This window comes from Helicoverpa armigera, chromosome 21 (assembly GCF_030705265.1).
Source record: "Helicoverpa armigera isolate CAAS_96S chromosome 21, ASM3070526v1, whole genome shotgun sequence".
NCBI classification, from domain to species: domain Eukaryota; kingdom Metazoa; phylum Arthropoda; class Insecta; order Lepidoptera; family Noctuidae; genus Helicoverpa; species Helicoverpa armigera.
This window is the reverse complement of record NC_087140.1, coordinates 7,127,183-7,145,147: the sequence shown is the minus strand read 5'-3', so window position 1 is coordinate 7,145,147 and position 17,965 is coordinate 7,127,183. Positions and strand designations below refer to the sequence as shown.

General features: G+C 36.1%; 5 protein-coding genes across 5 annotated transcripts; 2 read left to right on the top strand and 3 right to left on the bottom strand.

The window, feature by feature from the left end:
• Window positions 1–100: 100 nt before the first annotated feature.
• Window positions 101–1,203, bottom strand: LOC110373563 (dynein light chain roadblock-type 2). The gene has a single exon (XM_021330867.3). The coding sequence runs from the start codon at window positions 563–565 to the stop codon at window positions 272–274; it is 294 nt and encodes a 97-aa protein (XP_021186542.1). The 5' UTR covers window positions 566–1,203; the 3' UTR covers window positions 101–271.
• Window positions 1,204–4,657: 3,454 nt separating this feature from the next.
• LOC110373562 (gastrula zinc finger protein XlCGF17.1) lies at window positions 4,658–5,937 on the bottom strand. Its single transcript, XM_021330866.3, has one exon. The coding sequence runs from the start codon at window positions 5,821–5,823 to the stop codon at window positions 4,681–4,683; it is 1,143 nt and encodes a 380-aa protein (XP_021186541.3). The 5' UTR covers window positions 5,824–5,937; the 3' UTR covers window positions 4,658–4,680.
• Window positions 5,938–6,776: 839 nt separating this feature from the next.
• LOC135118368 (inducible metalloproteinase inhibitor protein-like) lies at window positions 6,777–8,167 on the top strand. The gene is made up of 2 exons (XM_064040203.1): window positions 6,777–6,936; window positions 7,512–8,167. Exons 1-2 carry the CDS (start codon window positions 6,882–6,884, stop codon window positions 7,694–7,696), a joined length of 240 nt encoding a protein of 79 aa, XP_063896273.1. The 5' UTR covers window positions 6,777–6,881; the 3' UTR covers window positions 7,697–8,167.
• Window positions 8,168–12,950: 4,783 nt separating this feature from the next.
• On the top strand, window positions 12,951–15,248 carry LOC110373604 (small ribosomal subunit protein uS10m). Its single transcript, XM_021330920.3, has 3 exons — window positions 12,951–13,144; window positions 13,219–13,466; window positions 14,949–15,248. The coding sequence occupies exons 1-3, from the start codon at window positions 13,130–13,132 to the stop codon at window positions 15,199–15,201; spliced, it is 516 nt and encodes a 171-aa protein (XP_021186595.3). The 5' UTR covers window positions 12,951–13,129; the 3' UTR covers window positions 15,202–15,248.
• A 530-nt stretch (window positions 15,249–15,778) lies between these two features.
• On the bottom strand, window positions 15,779–16,596 carry LOC110373605 (transmembrane protein 216). Its single transcript, XM_021330921.3, has 2 exons — window positions 16,264–16,596; window positions 15,779–16,002 (listed from the first exon to the last, which is right to left on the bottom strand). The coding sequence occupies exons 1-2, from the start codon at window positions 16,496–16,498 to the stop codon at window positions 15,809–15,811; spliced, it is 429 nt and encodes a 142-aa protein (XP_021186596.2). The 5' UTR covers window positions 16,499–16,596; the 3' UTR covers window positions 15,779–15,808.
• Window positions 16,597–17,965: the final 1,369 nt, after the last annotated feature.

Sequence of the window (17,965 nt, the reverse complement as noted above, 5' to 3'; positions counted from 1 at the left end):
ATTTATTACATAATTGATGAGATGATAGCAGCAAAAACATAAGTAAATGAATTAAAATGAAATAGAAAGAATACGTGGTATTTCATAATTTCCATAATGTTTCATTACAATATACTGAGCAACTAACGCAGTAGAAAATGATGACAAGAAGTAAAATAAAGCAGAACTATGACTAGATAGAAAAATACAAACATTAAAGGTAATTGGCGTACTTTAAGAAAAATAGACCAAGAGAAGATAAAAAACATTGGCTCACGAGCCAAAACCTTCGTCATTCAACCGGGTTTTGCACGACTATCAGTATAAAGTCTTTATCTGGAGCCACCATCACCTCGCTTTTCTTGCTGCGTATCCTCAGGAACGTCAGATCATTGGTAGGGTCGAGATCTCTCACTACCGCCTTCGCTTTATCCACTAAGGAGCTCATAAGTCCCGCGTATTGCACAGAAACGTGATTCTCTAAAGTCGTCTTGATCGGTATACCTTCACCGTTGACAACTATGACTCCTGCCACACCTTTGTGCATAGATAGCTTCCGAACTGTCTCCTCAGCTTCGTTTGCCATTATTTAGTAAAAAAATGTTTTAATTGACACAATAAATGCCTGGGAATAATAAAATTGAAACACCGTCGCGTCCCAATTTTCCGTGACAATATTGACGTTGTCAATGCAGCAATTTGAATTTAGAATGGTTCATCAAATTTTATGGCCTGAATTAAGCAAATGTACCAATAAGGTTTCAACAAAATTATTTACTCTATAAAGGTGTCTCCCTCAGTGTTTGATTTTATGCAGTTTTGTTTTATGAGCTATTAAATACTTTAATGTCATATTATCACCGATGTTTATGATTTACCCAGGATCCAATGTTTACCCCTCATAGTTACCGTGCCAACGTTGTTACTATGATACGAGAATCAGATTTCATAGCACCGAGAAGTATAGTACAATTACTGATACTGTGTGATACTGGCTGCACCTACCAACATATTATATTAACACATGTAAATACGGAGTAAGAGGAATACAGTTCTTAGTAGTTTCTTTATAATGTGGAGGCTCCAAACGAACGTATTTGTAAAGGAATAGTGCGCCCCGAACCCACGCCCTCATACTTGAGAGACTGGTTCTTTACCCACTAGGCCACCACCACGACTTTTTAGGGTTCCGTACCCAAAGGGTAAAACAGGGTTGGAATGTAGCAAAGGTTTTTGGGACTTTCTGAAAATGCCTAGTTTTTCACTTCCATTGTATAGAGTAAGGGTCAATCCCCACTGAAAGAGCAGCGGCCGGCAGCGGCCGTAAATGCAAGGGATTGAGCGCGAGCGCGGCGGGCCGCGCGGCGCCGCGCTCTTACATTGTCCATGCTCTTACGGCCGCTGCTCTCTCAGTGAGAATTGACCCTAAGTCCCAAAAACCTTGCACACCCTTTGCTACACTCCAACCCCGTTATATAAATACTGAAAACTAGAATTAAATATATATTTTGGGGGGCTCCCATACAAGAAACATGATTTTTTTATAAATAATGGTATGGAACCCTTCGTGCGCGAGTCCGACTCGCACTTGGCCTTTTTTTACGTACATTATTATTATACCCAAAATAATTTTGTTGGCTGGTTTTTCTTCAGGTCAACATTCCATTCCACTTGTAAGAACTTGAGAGAGGCGCGGTCTACTAGCAATTAACTGGCATCTGATTCTGCCACAGTAGAGAATGAATAGCAAAATATCATGAAGATAAAATGGTACAAAGTATTATTATGTATTAAAATTACTTCAGATAGGTATCAGACAAAATATTTAATATTAATTTGTTCATAAATATATAACATGAAAAATTAATTGAGCTTAAATAACATAACAAAGGAGATCATTCAAGTCTCGAACATTTTGTACCCAAAAATGAAAGTGCCGGCCAGAGAAAAAAAAAATTGTAGATTCTCGTAGAGAATCTACAATTTTTTACTATTACAAGAATCGCCTACAATTAACCCCCAGGCTGCTACTGGACTTTGAAAGTACAAAAAAATCCCACAATGTTTGAACATCACATTACGGCCCCAAACTGGAGGAGGCAGGCGCTGCTTTCAAGCAACTCCTGCCCAACCTGAGAGGCCCAAAACCTTTCTTTTTTTTTCTTTAATGGGAAATCATCAAATGAACCCTCCCGCTATAGGTTAGCAGCGTGAATGGGAGACTCTTACTGACTAAAACCCATCATGTTCCTTCTCAAGCCCTTTATGTACCAGGGCCATGGTATGTAAATCTTTCGAACAATCCCGCAGCCCCGGCAGGCCTTGGCCCTGGAGGGCCCTGCTGGGGTTTTGCTGACGCCAGAGTAAAAATATCGCAGATTCTGAACGAGAATAATATCCTGAAGATTTTTTACTTTTATAAGGAATGTCTTCGTTTAACCCTTAGACTGCTATTTGAGTTTAAAATGAAAAAAATACTGTAGACTGTAGTCTACAGTATTTTTTTAACTGACCGAACATCTACGATTACTCCCCCTGTTACACCGATGAGGCTCTTACTGATTTAAACCCGTATACCCAAACCAGCGGTAATTCTTTCGGACAATCCCACACCCCGGCAGATTTTGGCCATGGTGGGCCCCACTGGTGTTTTTGCTGACTCTCTGAGGAAGTCATTGAACAACGGTCGCCGCCGTCACGGACCTTTTGTCTCCAAAGAGGCGGAGGGACGATGAGAGAGCCACCCACACTCACCGCCCACAGACCCACGCCTACGGGGGCCAGGAGTCGTTCGAAATCCGACGTCCGTGGTATCTTCCACGTCCACCGCAGCGGCTGGGATGAGAGGCGCGAGCTCTCAGTTGTTCTACCGCTTCTAGCATAAATGATCCGCAAAAGGAGACAATAGCATCCCATTCCCACCTGGCCCTATAGTTTCGGGTGGCTCATTGTCCCTCTGTCTACTTGGAAACAACCACCTTGGGCCCTGCAGCAAACCCTGCCGGAGCTGCGGGATTGTCCGAAAGAGTTACCGCAGCCCTGATTCATGGTCAGAAGGAACATGATGGGTTGCAATCAGTAAGTCTCCTCTGTGTAGCATAGGGAGGGGGTAATCATAGACATTCAGTTATATAATAATAAAAAATCGGTAAAAAAACTTTTAAGTTAAACGGTTTTATCTTATATGCACTGAAAACAAAAAAATAAAAAAAAACAGTTACTTACCTATAAACATACGTAGGTGGTCCCGGTCATATTAGACTAAAATAAAAACGTGGGGCCCATTACCTAACTATTGCTTGTAATACTTTCTAAGAAGAGGTATAATAGGTGTGGATTTCTACTTACTATAATCGTAAATGGAGGTTTTGACAATCAATAATAATCAGCCGTAGCGGCTTCACCAGCGAACGCCGAGCTCACGATCTACCAAAGTAAATCTAAGATATGCTTTGCCATAAGTAGGATTTCAGAGGGCCCCACGTTTTTATTTTAGTCTTATATGACCGGGACCACCTACGTATGTTTATAGGTAAGTAACTGTTTTTTTTTTATTTTTTTGTTTTCAGTGCATATAAGATAAAACCGTTTAACTTAAAAGTTTTTTTACCGATTTTTTATTTTCTAGTTTTTAGTATTTAATGAAAATGCCTACCGAATATTCTTCATTCAATATATGGGTCAGCAGCGGTGAGGGAGTGCCAGACTCTTACTGACTAAAAACCGTTGTGTTTCGTCGTAGGCCGTTTGTGTACCACGACGACGATAACTCTTTCTGACAATCCTGCAGCCCAGGCAGGCCTTGGCCCTGTTGAGCCCCGCTGGGGTTGCTGACAGTATTCTACTTGTGTAGCCCTTTCATTTGATACCCATATTGAGGGGGTTGTGGAAAAATATGTAATCCGCCATTTTGTACCGGCGGCCATCTTGGATTTGCAATGTTATTGATATTACTATATTGTATTGTCATCGGAATTAAACGTGTGTACCAAATTTCAGATCAATCTGACAATAGGAAGGTACTTAAATTTGAATTACTAAATTTGACCCAAGAAAGAATAAATAATAAATAAAACAAACGGGGTGAGCTAAATAAAACCGTTTAAAAAATACTATAGACGATATTTCTCGTAACATTCCAGTATAGATTTTTTATTCACGGTACGCACACTTTAAACTCAAGTAGCAGTCTAAGGGTTAAACGAAGACGTTCCTTATAAAAGTAAAAAATCTTCAGCGATATTTTTACTCTGGCGTCAGCAAAACCCCAGCAGGGCCCTCCAGGGCCAAGGCCTGCCGGGGCTGCGGGATTGTTCGAAAGAGTTACCGTGGCCCTGGTATATAAAGTAGTAGTAAGAGTCTCACAGTCCCTCACACTGCTAACCTACAGCGGCAGGGGTCATTTGATGATTTCCCATCAAAGAAAAAAAAAAAGAAGAAAGCGTTTGGGCCTCTCAGGTTGGGCAGGAGTTGCTTGAAAGCAGCGCCTGCCTCCTTCAGTTTGTGGCCGTAATGTGATGTTCAAACATTGTGGGATTTTTTTGTACTTTCAAAGTCCAGTAGCAGCCTGGGGGTTAATTGTAGACGATTCTTGTAATAGTAAAAAATCTTCAGGGCATTATTCTCTACGAGAATCTACAATTTTTTTACTCTGGCCGGCACTTTCAGTTTTGGGTACGAAATGAATGATCTCCTTTTTTATTAGTTTTCAAGAGAGTCAACATCTTGTCCTTGCTGTTTCATTGATTCTACTTTTAAATAAATAGGCATTCTGCCACTTCTCATCTTTTCTCTTTTATGTACTTTGAGCTGATGTTTCATCATCTGTTTTCTATAACCAAATGCTTTCCCACAAATATTGCACACTTGGTCTTTTATACCTGCATGATCCACTTTCAAGTGTAATTCCAAATCTCGTTTCGAGTAAAATCCTCGACTACAAGAGTCACATTTAAACGCATGCTCCTTCTTATGCTGCGTCAATGTATGTTTATTCAAATTACTTTTGTTTATAAATCTTGAAGGGCATTCAGTACATTGATAAGGTTTCTCCCCTGTGTGAGAACGCATGTGCATTTTTAGAGATTCCGGAAATCTTCCTTTGTAAGGACATAGTGTACATTTGTAAGGCAGTTTGTAGAAATGAGTTTGTCTGTGACGAGAGAAAGGTCCTTGCATTGTGAAACCCTTCCCGCATATATCACAGATATATGGAGACGATGACTGCTCATGCAGTGCTAAATGCTTTTTGTAATATACAGCCGCATAAGATTTCTTACAGTAAGGGCAAACAATTCTCATGTTCTCATGTTCCTCGCTTAATCTGTGTTTATTATACTCCCTAAAATTCTTAAATGATATATCACATCTTTTACAATGATACTGTTTTTTGGAAACTTTAGTTTCTTCATACTCATAAGAGTTATCATTATCAGTATCGTCAAATGGTATATCGTTTTCAGCATCTGGTGAGACTCTAGGCGGATCTTTTAAGAGTTGGTCGGATTGTTGTGCCGTTTTCCTGAATAATATTGCGCCTTGAAGAAGCGTGTGGCACGGCTGACATAGGAACTTAGGATACGCGTCGCCTTCTCTGACGTCGATGCCGCCAAAAATGCTCAAAGATTCTGTTAAATCGTCTAAGGTATCGCTACCGCAAATAGGTATAGAACCTTCTTTCAAACAAACTCTGCAGATAGGGTCGTCAGTAGCTTCCTTCTTGATGGTGATTTCATCGCGAGAGCTGCCTTCCCCGGCCGATTCTTCTCCGGTGCTAGCACCAGCACTTCTGGCATTCCTTTGTTTGCAATGTAACAGTTTTAGCAGTAACAGTGAAACTCCCATTATTCGGAAAGCGATACTCTCGTTTCAGAATTTTCTTTTAATGTGCTACAGGAAATAAATAAGAAATAACACAGATCGAGAGTATTTATTTTGTTTCTGCAGTTGACACATTCATAGTTGTCATTTTTTGACAATGAAAGCTAGGTACCAAACCGGCAAACCAAAAGTCACTCCTATTCAGCCACTCATCATATCATCAGCACGCCGTGGAACGGAACGTGGTTAAATAAAAAAGATTTTATAAAATAAAAAATAATGTACATTCTATATTTCGCTATTGAACTTTCCGAAAACTTTACTTAGTCACGAGCCCTTATAAATAGAATGAAATGTATCATTTTATGAACAAAACAATGGAATAAAAACATTAATTATTTAACCGTCGTTAATTACGATAAAAACAAATACACGTGATAATTAAATGCTTGATATAGACACTCTTGTAAGTAAGTAATTAATTAATGAATTGGAAAGGTACTTAACCTTTTTTAGGATTCGAAGCAAACAGGGAAACCATTTCGTCAGCTACATAAACAACACTTAAGGAGAATGTAGATAAATACGACTCCGTAGAAAATAAGATTGTGCTAATTTTACTTAAGTGACAGCCGACTGAGATCCAATCACGACTCAACTACGATTGAAGTGTATGTGGCATTCCACTATTTTTTCTTTTCAATAAACGTTTTTATCTTTTTCTGTGATTCAATAATGAATCATATTGTCTGCAAATTATTTACGATTGCAATATGATTGTAGAGCAAACTAGGTTGAAAAAATAGGCTTCTGCTGCTCCGGAATTAATTCCGGTCATGCTCAGGTTCAAATTTTTACCTAAAACGCACGTGTAATAAAACTTGAAAGGGCGCAATAATTCCGCCAAAAGTTCCGATGATGAGAACATTTTTAGTACGGAACCGTCATTCCACAAGTGGAACTCCCCTTTAGCAGTCTTTAAATAAATACCTACTTGTGAACCTTATTCTGATATCTTCGAGAAAATTAGTATAAATAAGGTGACAGGTCGTTTCTGTGATAGAACTCGGGGACTCATCACAATGTTTAAATCAGCTTTGTTGATTTTGAGCTGCGTCGTGGTGGCTGTTATAACGCGTGAGTACCTACATACCCTCCTATTTCTTTACTCTATACAAAGGATTTGATTTTAATTTTTAGCATGTCCATGTCAAGGAAGATATTTCCCTTATGACGTAGGTGTAACCGGGGATGGAAGCTTATCCTAAAGTTGCCATTTCCCCGCGTAGTGGAGTACAGTATAACGCGTATAATCCCATTTCTTTATTCTGTACTTGCCGCTATTCTGCGGTTTCTCCTTTGTCCCGTGGGAACTACTAAAATATAGCCTATGTTACCCGGGAAGCAATTTCCACGGGACGTGGCTGGGTGTAACCGCGGATGGAAGCTTATACTAAACTAGCTTCTGCCAGCGGTTTCACCCGCATCGGCCGCATCCCGTGGGAACTTCTGCACGAACCCAGATAAAAAGTAGCCTACAGCCTTCCTCGATAAATGGGCTATCTAACACTGAAATAATTTTTCAAATCGGACCAGTAGTTCCTGAGATTAGCGCGTTCAAGCAAACAAACTCTTCAGCTTTGTAATATTAGTATAGATAAGGCCATGGTATATTAAAACGATGTTAAAGTAAAATTTTCTTCTGATTTCAGAGTCAATAGAATGTTCAGGGCGCAACGAACATTACGAGTGTGGTAGTGCTTGCCAAACTACATGCGCCACGCTGGGCCAGGAATGCCCTATTGCGAACTCGCGATGCAATGACGGCTGCTATTGTGACGAAGGTTATGCAAGAAATGACGATGGGGAATGCATACCTATTGATGACTGCCCCTAGTAGTCAGAGCTTGGTTGGGTCCACGGTGCTAAGTGCAATAGCATAAGACATGTTGTTTGTTTGTCTTCAGATGTTTACTTTTTGCATTTATGTAAGTTTATCATATAGGGTCATTTCGCCTGTTCGCGACCATCGCCCAGTTCGCGTCCATTTTGCCGATCTCCTTTAAAAAAACTTCGAAAACAAGATAATTAACACACCAATCAAACGAAAGATCATTACCGCTAATACGTTAATGTATAAGAGGCACGCACAGATAGACAAAAGTTCTGTGCGTCCAACCAATCCTTTTAGAAAAAATAATTAGTCTAGGCTCTTCAACAAGAAAGCGCAAACACGTTGAATTTTAGATAAAAATTAGTGTGCAGCGGCGTGTTTGATGGTAAGTTTTATATTGTTTTATGTGAATTTTAGGATAGATAGCTATTTCTACAGTTTAATGATGAATAAAGGTATAATGTTTTTTATGAATTTGGTAATGTTTTTTATATTTAACGAATAAAATAAGGTGGACGCGAATTACTACATCGAATTTTACAAAACTTCCACTTTGCGTCCACAATGGACGCGAACTAAAACTATCCTCTATACTAATAAACCAAATTGCGTCCACTGTTTTCGTTAAATACTTGCTTATAAAAAATAATTAAAACATGGGTACTGTTTAATATATTAAGATTAAACAGTAATTTTTTAATTTTTTTTTTTTTGTTATTTTAAATTGAAAATCAACATTATCATCATTTAAAATTCACTTTAAAAAAATAAAAATAATTTTTTTCAACATTGGTTTAAGTAACTTAAAATTAGGCAATTAATTTTGCAACTTGAAAAATAAACAGTAATCAGTTCTGTTAATTTTACCCTAAAATCACAGGGAAAGACCCGCGTTGATTATAGTAAGTTTTTGGCCATATTAAATTAACAAAACAATATAACAATTTTGTCTAAACATACAACTAAAAGAACTGTTGAGTCAATAAATTATCAGACAAGGCATATTCTTTGAATATTTTTTTTATCGATTTATTCTTCTCTCGAATATCATTTAATGATTTCTTTAAGTCTTCTTCTGTGTATGTTGTCTTTTCCTTCTTTTTTCCTGTATCCGAAGAACTTATCTTAAATGAAATTACTTAATATATTAAGATTAAACAGTACATTTTTTTATTAAGATATATACGTGGTTATAATTAAATTATATTTTTTTTATGAAGATATATACGTGGTTCTAATTAAATTATAATTATTCTATTTTTTTATTAAGATATATATATATACGTGGTTATAATTAAATTATAATTAAATATTTAAATTATAATTATAATTTAATTATAACCACGTATATATCTTAATAAAAAAAATTACTGTTTAATCTTATTTTAAGTTACTTAAACCAATGTTGAGAAGAATTATTTTTATTTTTTAAAGTGAATTTTAAATGATGATAATGTTGACTTTTAATAATTAAGTTGATTGTTAAATAAAGAAATTGATCTAATACAATCTTTCTTTATTAATTCTTAAAAAAATCACCCCTATATTCCTTTTCTAAGCTACTGGACGCGAACTGGACCATGGGTGGACGCGAATTGGATTTTGTGGACGCAAACTGGGTAAAACGCCTAATTTTGAGGTTTATCGATTTAAATAGAAAACGTAAGATATTTCTAATACAACTGAAAGTTAATCTTAAAATAGAGTATATAAGGAATACATTACACAAATTTGACATGGAAATGAGTGCTGGAGCATTTTTATTATCGCCGTCAAACTTGCCAACTGCACTAAATGGTCGCCAACAGGCGAAATGACCCTATACCTATAATGTTAAACTAGGTCTAATGTTGATTTTAAAAATCTTCACAATGATTGGGATAAAATGTAGACCTAAAAATTTGCACCTTCAATAAATGATTAGAAGTACCTACCTACTTAACGTTGTTTTTTGTTTTATTTATCTATGCCTTTCGTACTGACTTCATTGCCCCGTTGGTTTAATAGTCGCAAAACAATGTATTAAAAGCATTAAATTAATTTATTTAGCCATCGTTAATTAGAAAATTATCGACTTAATAAATAAACAATGTGAGTGTCAAGTAAGATAAAAATAAATACAGTGTTCAAAGACATTGTCATTCTTAGATAAATAACCAGTTTAGAAATAATTGCACCTATATTTTAAATTGAGGATAAATTAAAGGCGTATTATTGAAACACGTGTATCTAAGTAATTAATTCGAAAAGCAGACGGTGAAAATTTTTTATTTTATTCCTTTATTTCAGGCAACTGGGGTCCGTAAAAATATACAAATAGGTACACACCCCTATATCGTATATTGACAATACTTATAAATTAATATATAAAGATCACCTTAGGAGAATGTAGATTTTAATTCTGCAGAAAATAAATACTGCTTATGCTTTCCTATATTCTGCCGATATTTCACCGTAAACAAGTAAATACGATTGGCCAAAATCACATTCGTTCGCTTGTAAGATATCATCGAGCAATATAAAATGATCTCGTTTAAAAAACAGAATTCTGTTTCCCCAGAATTATTACTTTTAGTCAAACGTTTACCTACAAAACTTTAAAGAACTTAATAACTCCGCCAAAGCTTGCGAGACGATGACAAAACTTTTAGTACGGTAGCTGTATTACACAAATTAATATGTTATTACATTACTTAGTATAATAATTTATTCCTTCCGTAATACACCAGTGTTTAACAAATAAATATTCTGATACGGAACCGTCACTCCACATGCAAGATTCCCCCTTAGCAGGCTCTATGTGAATCATTGTGAACTTATTTTGATATCTTCGAAAAAACTTGTATAAATAAGAAAAAAAACTAGTATAAATAAGGTGACAGGTGGTCTTTTGTGGTAGAACTCGAGGAATCATCACAATGTTTAAGTCGTCTTTCTTGATTTTGAGTTGCGTTGTGGTGGCTGTTATAACGCGTGAGTACATTATATTTTTACTCTATACAAAGGATTTGATTTTAATTTTAAGCAGGTTACTTTAAGCAATTTTTTATCCATACCAAGGAAGGTAGTTCCCTAATGACACGGGTGTAGGTAACCGCGGATGGAACCTTATCCTAAAGTTGCCGTTTCCCCGCGGTTTCATCCGCGTCTTGTGGGAACTACTGCCCGTACCGGGGTAAAATATAGCCTTTGCTACTCGGTTCAGTATTTTCGGAGCCTTTAGGGTTCAAACAAACAACAAAAAATCTTTTTCATTGTACCTATTAGTTAGTGTAAATAAGGCCATAGTTTTTAAACCGATATTAAAGTAAGTTTTTCGTCTGATTTCAGAGTCACGGGAATGTGGGCGCAATGAATATTTCACTTCGTGCGGTAGTGCTTGTCCAACTACATGTTCAAATCTGGGGCAGAATTGCCCTATAGCGCAATGCGTTTTCGGCTGCTTTTGTGACGAAGGTTATGCAAGAAATGACGATGGAGAATGCATACCTGTTGGTGACTGCCCGTCCCAGTAGGTATTAAAAGCCTGGTTCAGGGTAGTTGGTGCTTCCACGATGCCAAATGCGATAGCATAAGTCATGTTTGTTTTGTCTTCAGATGTTTACCTTTTGCATTTATGTAAGTTTATCATTTGCATTTATGTTACTAAGTCTAATTTAGAAGGTTTGTTGATGAAAAAATCTTCATAATCCGTAATTCGAAGACCTAAAAAATTTACAATAAATTATTGGAAGTACCTACAAGACGTTTTCTTTTTTACCTTTTATTACTGACTTGCTTGAGACTTGACTGATCTAGTGGTCGCAGATTCTTTGTAATAAAGATACTTAACTTGACTTTGATGAGATGATTTGAAAGTTTGACTTTGTGCAAAAATAAACAATGTGAGTGTCAAATAAGATAAAAATAAACACAAGTTTTAAATTGAGGATAATTAAATGCATAATATAGACACACGTGTAAGTAATTAATTCGAAAGGCAGACGGCGAAATTTATTTATTTTATTCCTTTATTTCAGGCAACTAGGGCCCGTACAAATAAAAATAGGTACACATATATCTTATAATAAAATTATTAACAATACTTATAAACTAGTGCAAACACTTATCCATATAAATAAAAATAAATCATTTCATTAGCTACATAAAGATCACTTTGGACAAAGACACTAATATATTCCTTCCGTAATACACTAGTGTTTAACAAATAAATATTGTGATACGGAACCGTCACTCCACAAGCAGGTTCTATGTGAATCATGGTGAACTTATTCTGATATCTTCGAGAAAACTTGTATAAATAAGAATAAAAAGTAGTATAAATAAGGTGACAGGTGGTCTTTTGTGTTACAACTCGGGGACTCATAACAATGTTTAAGTCGTCTTTCTTGATTTTGAGTTGCGTTGTGGTGGCTGTTATAACGCGTGAGTATATACCCTTCTATTTTTTTACTCTATACAAAGGATTTGATTTTAATTTTTAGCATGTCCATGTCAAGGAAGGTATTTCCCTTATGACGTGGGTGTTACCGGGGATGGAAGCTTATGCCGTTACCCTGCGGTTTCATCCGCATCTTGTAGGTACGGGCCATGTATTTAAACCGATGTTAAAGTAAGCTATTCTTCTGATTTCAGAGTCACTGGAATGTGGGCGCAATGAACATTTCACGCTGTGCGGTAGTTTTTGTCCAACTACATGTTCAAATCTGGAGCAGAATTGCCCTATAACGCAATGCGTTGTCGGCTGCTCTTGTGACAACGGTTATGCAAGAAATGACGATGGAGAATGCATACCTGTTGGTGACTGCCCGTCCCAGTAGGTATTAAAAGCCTGGTTCCACGGTGCCAAATGCGATAGCATGAGTCATGATTATTTTGTCTTCAGATGTTTACTTTTTGCATTTAAGTAAGTTTATCATTTGCATTTATGTTACTAATTCTAATTTCGAAGGTTTGTTGATGAAAAAATCTTCATAATCCGTAATTTGAAGACCTAAAAAATTTACAATAAATTATTGGAAGTAGGTACCTACAAGACGTTTTCTTTTTTACCTTTTATTACTGACTTGCTTGAGACTTGACTGATCTAGTGGTCGCAGATTCTTTGTAATAAAGATACTTGACTTTGATGAGATAATTTGAAAGTTTGACTTTGTGCTCCGGGTGGGTAAAACTCAAAAGATGTTGATTCAGGCCATTTTAAAATAACAGCCAGACATGAAAAGTCTGAAAAGGAAAACAGTGACAACTACAGTTGAAGTGACACTGACAGTCGTTTGTCAATTGTCAAAGAAAACCTCAAAAATACAAGAATCTAAACATGAGGTTAGAATAAAAGAAAAACCTATAAACTAAGACTAATAAAACTATCTAAATAGACACGCACACGCAGTATTAATAACAGAACAGCATTTGGATCAGAATTAATACAAAAACATGAACGCGATCAGGGTAAGTCACGAATTCTTACCATTCATTATACCGACTCGGTCGGAGTTTCCATTGAGTTTTAATTAAACTTCCAGAGTTTATGGCGTTCTGCTCCTATAGCACGCAGTGCTTTAACAGCTAACTATGCTATACGACCTCTTTCGGCGGCGGCAGCGGTTCCCATACAGAAACCTATAGAGCCAGTACCGACCACTGTAGAGTTAGATAAGTTATATAAACGGGTGGAGTTGGAAATGCGAGGTATCGACCCGGCAGTGCTGCTCAGTTACTCGTGGTTCTGTGTGGCGGCAGCTTCGCATTTGGGCATCGAAGTCACTAAGAGGTATGTTTTGAGGTTAAGTTGTTGAGGCTATTGTTATGATTGGTACAGCTAATTTTATGTGTGCGTTCGCGCAGCGGAATGTTGTTGAATTTAAAGATTTTAATTATGCAGATAATTAGTGTAAGACGTCCTATAATTGTGTATGGTAAATAAAAATTTGTGTATGCAGCCATTGTGGAGAAATTCACCAAAAACAGATTCCGCTGGGCGAACGTTGGCGAACGTTGTCCTGGCGGAACTTTTTTTAATCCATAGACTTTAGAAGAAAAGAGATGTGTCCGAAAATTAGTGTGTATTTGTGTATAATTGATTATGTATGAATGAAATCAGTGCATGCATAAACTTCGGAGAAATTCAAGTTTCCGCTACGCGAACGTTTGGCCATTAGCTAGTTTTCATATAAAGCGCTTACATAGAGAGCTGTAGATTTTTACATACGTTGTTTTGAATTTGTTTATATTTGTTTAAAAAACAGATTTAGAAAAAGTCGTAGGGTTTAAAAGATAAAAATATAAACGTAAAATACACTTATTAGGTCTTAGTTCTTAAAGTATGCAGTTTATTTAATTACTGAATTTAATGACATGAAATTTTGCAAGTGAATAGTTGAATGATTAAACTAATTATTGGCATACATTTTACCATGCAATTCCTTTAGAACGTCGTGATATTCGACTGCTTTGTAAACAGTGATCTGTTCATGGTAAAATATCCTATAACTTTTTAATTACTAACGGAACATCATTGATACTTGGCAACATGTTGGAGACACTTACAAGGTTTGTGTAAACGTGAAAATCTAGACCCCAAACTGCATACTTTAAGAACTAAGACCTAATAAGTGTATTTTACGTTTATATTTTTATCTTTTAAACCCTACGACTTTTTCTAAATCTGTTTTTTAAACAAATATAAACAAATTCAAAACAACGTATGTAAAAATCTACAGCTCTCTATGTAAGCGCTTTATATGAAAACTAGCTAATGGCCAAACGTTCGCGTAGCGGAAACTTGAATTTCTCCGAAGTTTATGCATGCACTGATTTCATTCATACATAATCAATTATACACAAATACACACTAATTTTCGGACACATCTCTTTTCTTCTAAAGTCTATGGATTAAAAAAAGTTCCGCCAGGACAACGTTCGCCAACGTTCGCCCAGCGGAATCTGTTTTTGGTGAATTTCTCCACAATGGCTGCATACACAAATTTTTATTTACCATACACAATTATAGGACGTCTTACACTAATTATCTGCATAATTAAAATCTTTAAATTCAACAACATTCCGCTGCGCGAACGCACACAATTTTATTGTCGTGGTTATTTATTATGTCAAGACTGACTGTTACCTATCAATCGGTAATCTTAATAATACAGAAATGGGAGGTACAGTTTCGGTGAAAAACAAATAACTCTTGCTAAAAATATTGTGGTTTAGTGGTATAAAATATCTAAAAATTATCTTTTCATTGCAGTTGGGCATTAAGAAAAGCTGAAAAGGAAAGACACACCCTCCTCCGTTGTGTCCACATTTACAAGAAGCACAGAGTGCAGTACGAAGTGAGATCTTACTTCCGATTCATCCATCTTCAGAGGCTGACCGGTTCTACTTGCGACACATACCTAGAATACATCGAGAGGAATCTTCCGGAAGGTTGTGCACTCAAAGTTACAAAGGTTGAGTGCCAAAAACTACAGGAACACATTACACCACCAACTAATGAATAAGATTAAGTTTATACTGTAGTCATAGAATAAAATACGTTATTAGAGTATGCATACAATTTTATTTCAATCTTACAATTATTACAAAATTTATTTAATGGCTTGTTCAAGATTACAGGTAAACATATTTACAAACTGAGCGATTTCTATTAGTCCCTTACATTTAGGTCCATATTTTGAATAGGACAAATTCTACATTGAGTAAATATTAAAAGTAGGCACAATTACTAGGGTAATATCTTAATTACATAAAAAAGAACATCTAAAAGTTTATAACATTGAAATAATCTGTACTTCTGTACATTTAAAATAGGAAGTGCCAACAGCTTTCATAAGAACTCTTAGTAACATATTTTCTAATGGATACCTATAACTTGGAACAAAATTGTCTGAAACTTTGGAATGTTTAATAACTATAAATTAGATTACAAAATTAGGCACACCATCTACTGTAATAAAATTGCCTAACTAAAGGAAATTACTTAAAAACCTAAACAATGGAATTTTCTTATAACTCAGTCGGCATTTGGCATCCATAGATTCTGCATTCCTCTATAATTCTATAATATCATCTTGTTGGCATCATTTTGGCAAGGAGGTTCTAACAGTTTTATTCATACTGCTGATGTTTACACACTGTTACAATGAACAGGATTGCGAAGGCCAGTTCTAGAGCATGGAACATCAGCATTACAGCACACCAGATGTACTCCAGGCGGAGTATGTATGTCTGGTATATTAGGAAGTAGCAAACACCCACTGCAGAGGGCATGGTTAAGATTACTGAGAAGAACACTGGGACTTCTGAAAAAGAAAAATAGGTATTGTAATTTAGTTACATCATCAATATGAACACTCTTGGAATCATTTATTTTTTAATTATAAAGATATTTCAATTGTAACATATTATGTGATAGAAAACTGTCCACAGTTCTGATGGACCCTGGGGATGCATCAGTTCCAAAAAATACGAGAAGCATTCTCTATGAAGCAGCAGCATTCTCATCTCTATTCTAAATGGTCATAAAAAAAGAAGTTATTGATGGTCACTGTAGAGGCACTTACTCTTGCTCGCTAAATTTCCTCTTCGTCCCAAAAATATGCGGATAACTTCCACAAGACATAGAGCACTAAATATCCCGGCTTCAGTTAACAGCGCGTTCTCAGGATAAGACACATTGATAGCTTTTAAAATGCCCATGGCCACTTCACACACGAAAAACATCCCAAGATAAAAACTGTTTAGATACAAAAGTATCTCATATGCTAAACTAGAATTAACATTGGTCACTTTGGACATTTTCCTGAAAGAATCAATGATGACGACTGTTTTGTTTACTTGTGTTGACGTTTTTACTTTTTTGTTTATTCGATCGACCACCCGGGCGCCTGGACAACGGGGTGCCGGATACAGAAGTGACGTAAGCTGTCAAAACTACGAATGAAGATTGCGCGCGCTTGTATTGATTTCCGCGTTTCGAAATTTTACAACCGTCTCTTCTACAATAGATAGGTAATTATTTTAGATATTACATTTTAATTTTATTGGAATTAAACACTTTTAAAATAGAAATTAATAGGTAATCAATTAAGTTCAACCCCAATAATACCTGTATCATGTGAACCTTACGAAATTAGTTGTGAAACATGCACCTATTTTATGAAAAGAAAGTTGTTACGCTAAGGCATTTTATTAGTTATAATCATAAAACATTTTTATTATTTAAGATTACCTACATAACGGACATTAAATTCAATTAATTCAATATTACCTATTGGGCATAAAATTCAAACATAAAAATCCTAATGTAGGTACAAAGCAATGACTTCCTAATACCATGAGACTCATTCATTATTGAATTCTTTCACCGTTTACGCACTGCATTGCATGTGCATGTGCAACGGTCGAGTGCATTCGTTCGTTACGCAACAAATGCACTATCAGACGTAAACGCTATGAAAACGGAAAGTTACCGGGTAGGAAGAGTATCGCGGAAGTTGAGCTAACTAGCTTTGTGGCTGGAGTAATTTCTACTATAAGAGGTACCTAGGTACCTATATTACTGGGATAGGTCGTCCTATGTTGCAAATTCACCCGTAGTACACAATTGGTTTTCTATTGTTTTATAATTAGCGACATACATAAAGCAGTTAAGGAGCCTAGGGTGATGGTGGTAACCTACTAGTATGGGGCCCAAAATAAATTACCTATCTTTTATCATGACCAAATTCCATCCCATAGTAAGCAAATCCAAAGACAGATAGATTATTGAAGTCCACTGTAAATCCTATCTACATTATAACCTAAGTAACAACTGGTTATGTAAATATATTATTATGTAGTTAGGTAGTAAATAAGCTTGACATAACAAGTATCGTGAGGTGGTAAGTTCAAATGAGAATGCAAGTAGAAGCTTAACCGGCTCGGTAAGTTTTCCGCTAGAGTAACCACGGTAGAAAACTATGCAGGAATAATCTTTATAAGTAATACTATTTAAAGCTGAAGAGAAAAAATCTTTCAATGTTAGTTAAGTATATATACTACATTTATCATGGAATACTGATGGCTAGCTACTTTTTATCTGCCACAGTATAGTTCATATGGGAAATGGGGAGAAGGCAGTATTAAAAAAAAAACTTCCAAAAAGTTTGATTAAATATGAACGTCGCAAATGCGTGCATATGTAATTACTGGTATAAATAACAAATCAAGCGGGTTACTGTGTAATATTACGCGCGTTGACCACTCAACCGTGGAAATGCCATT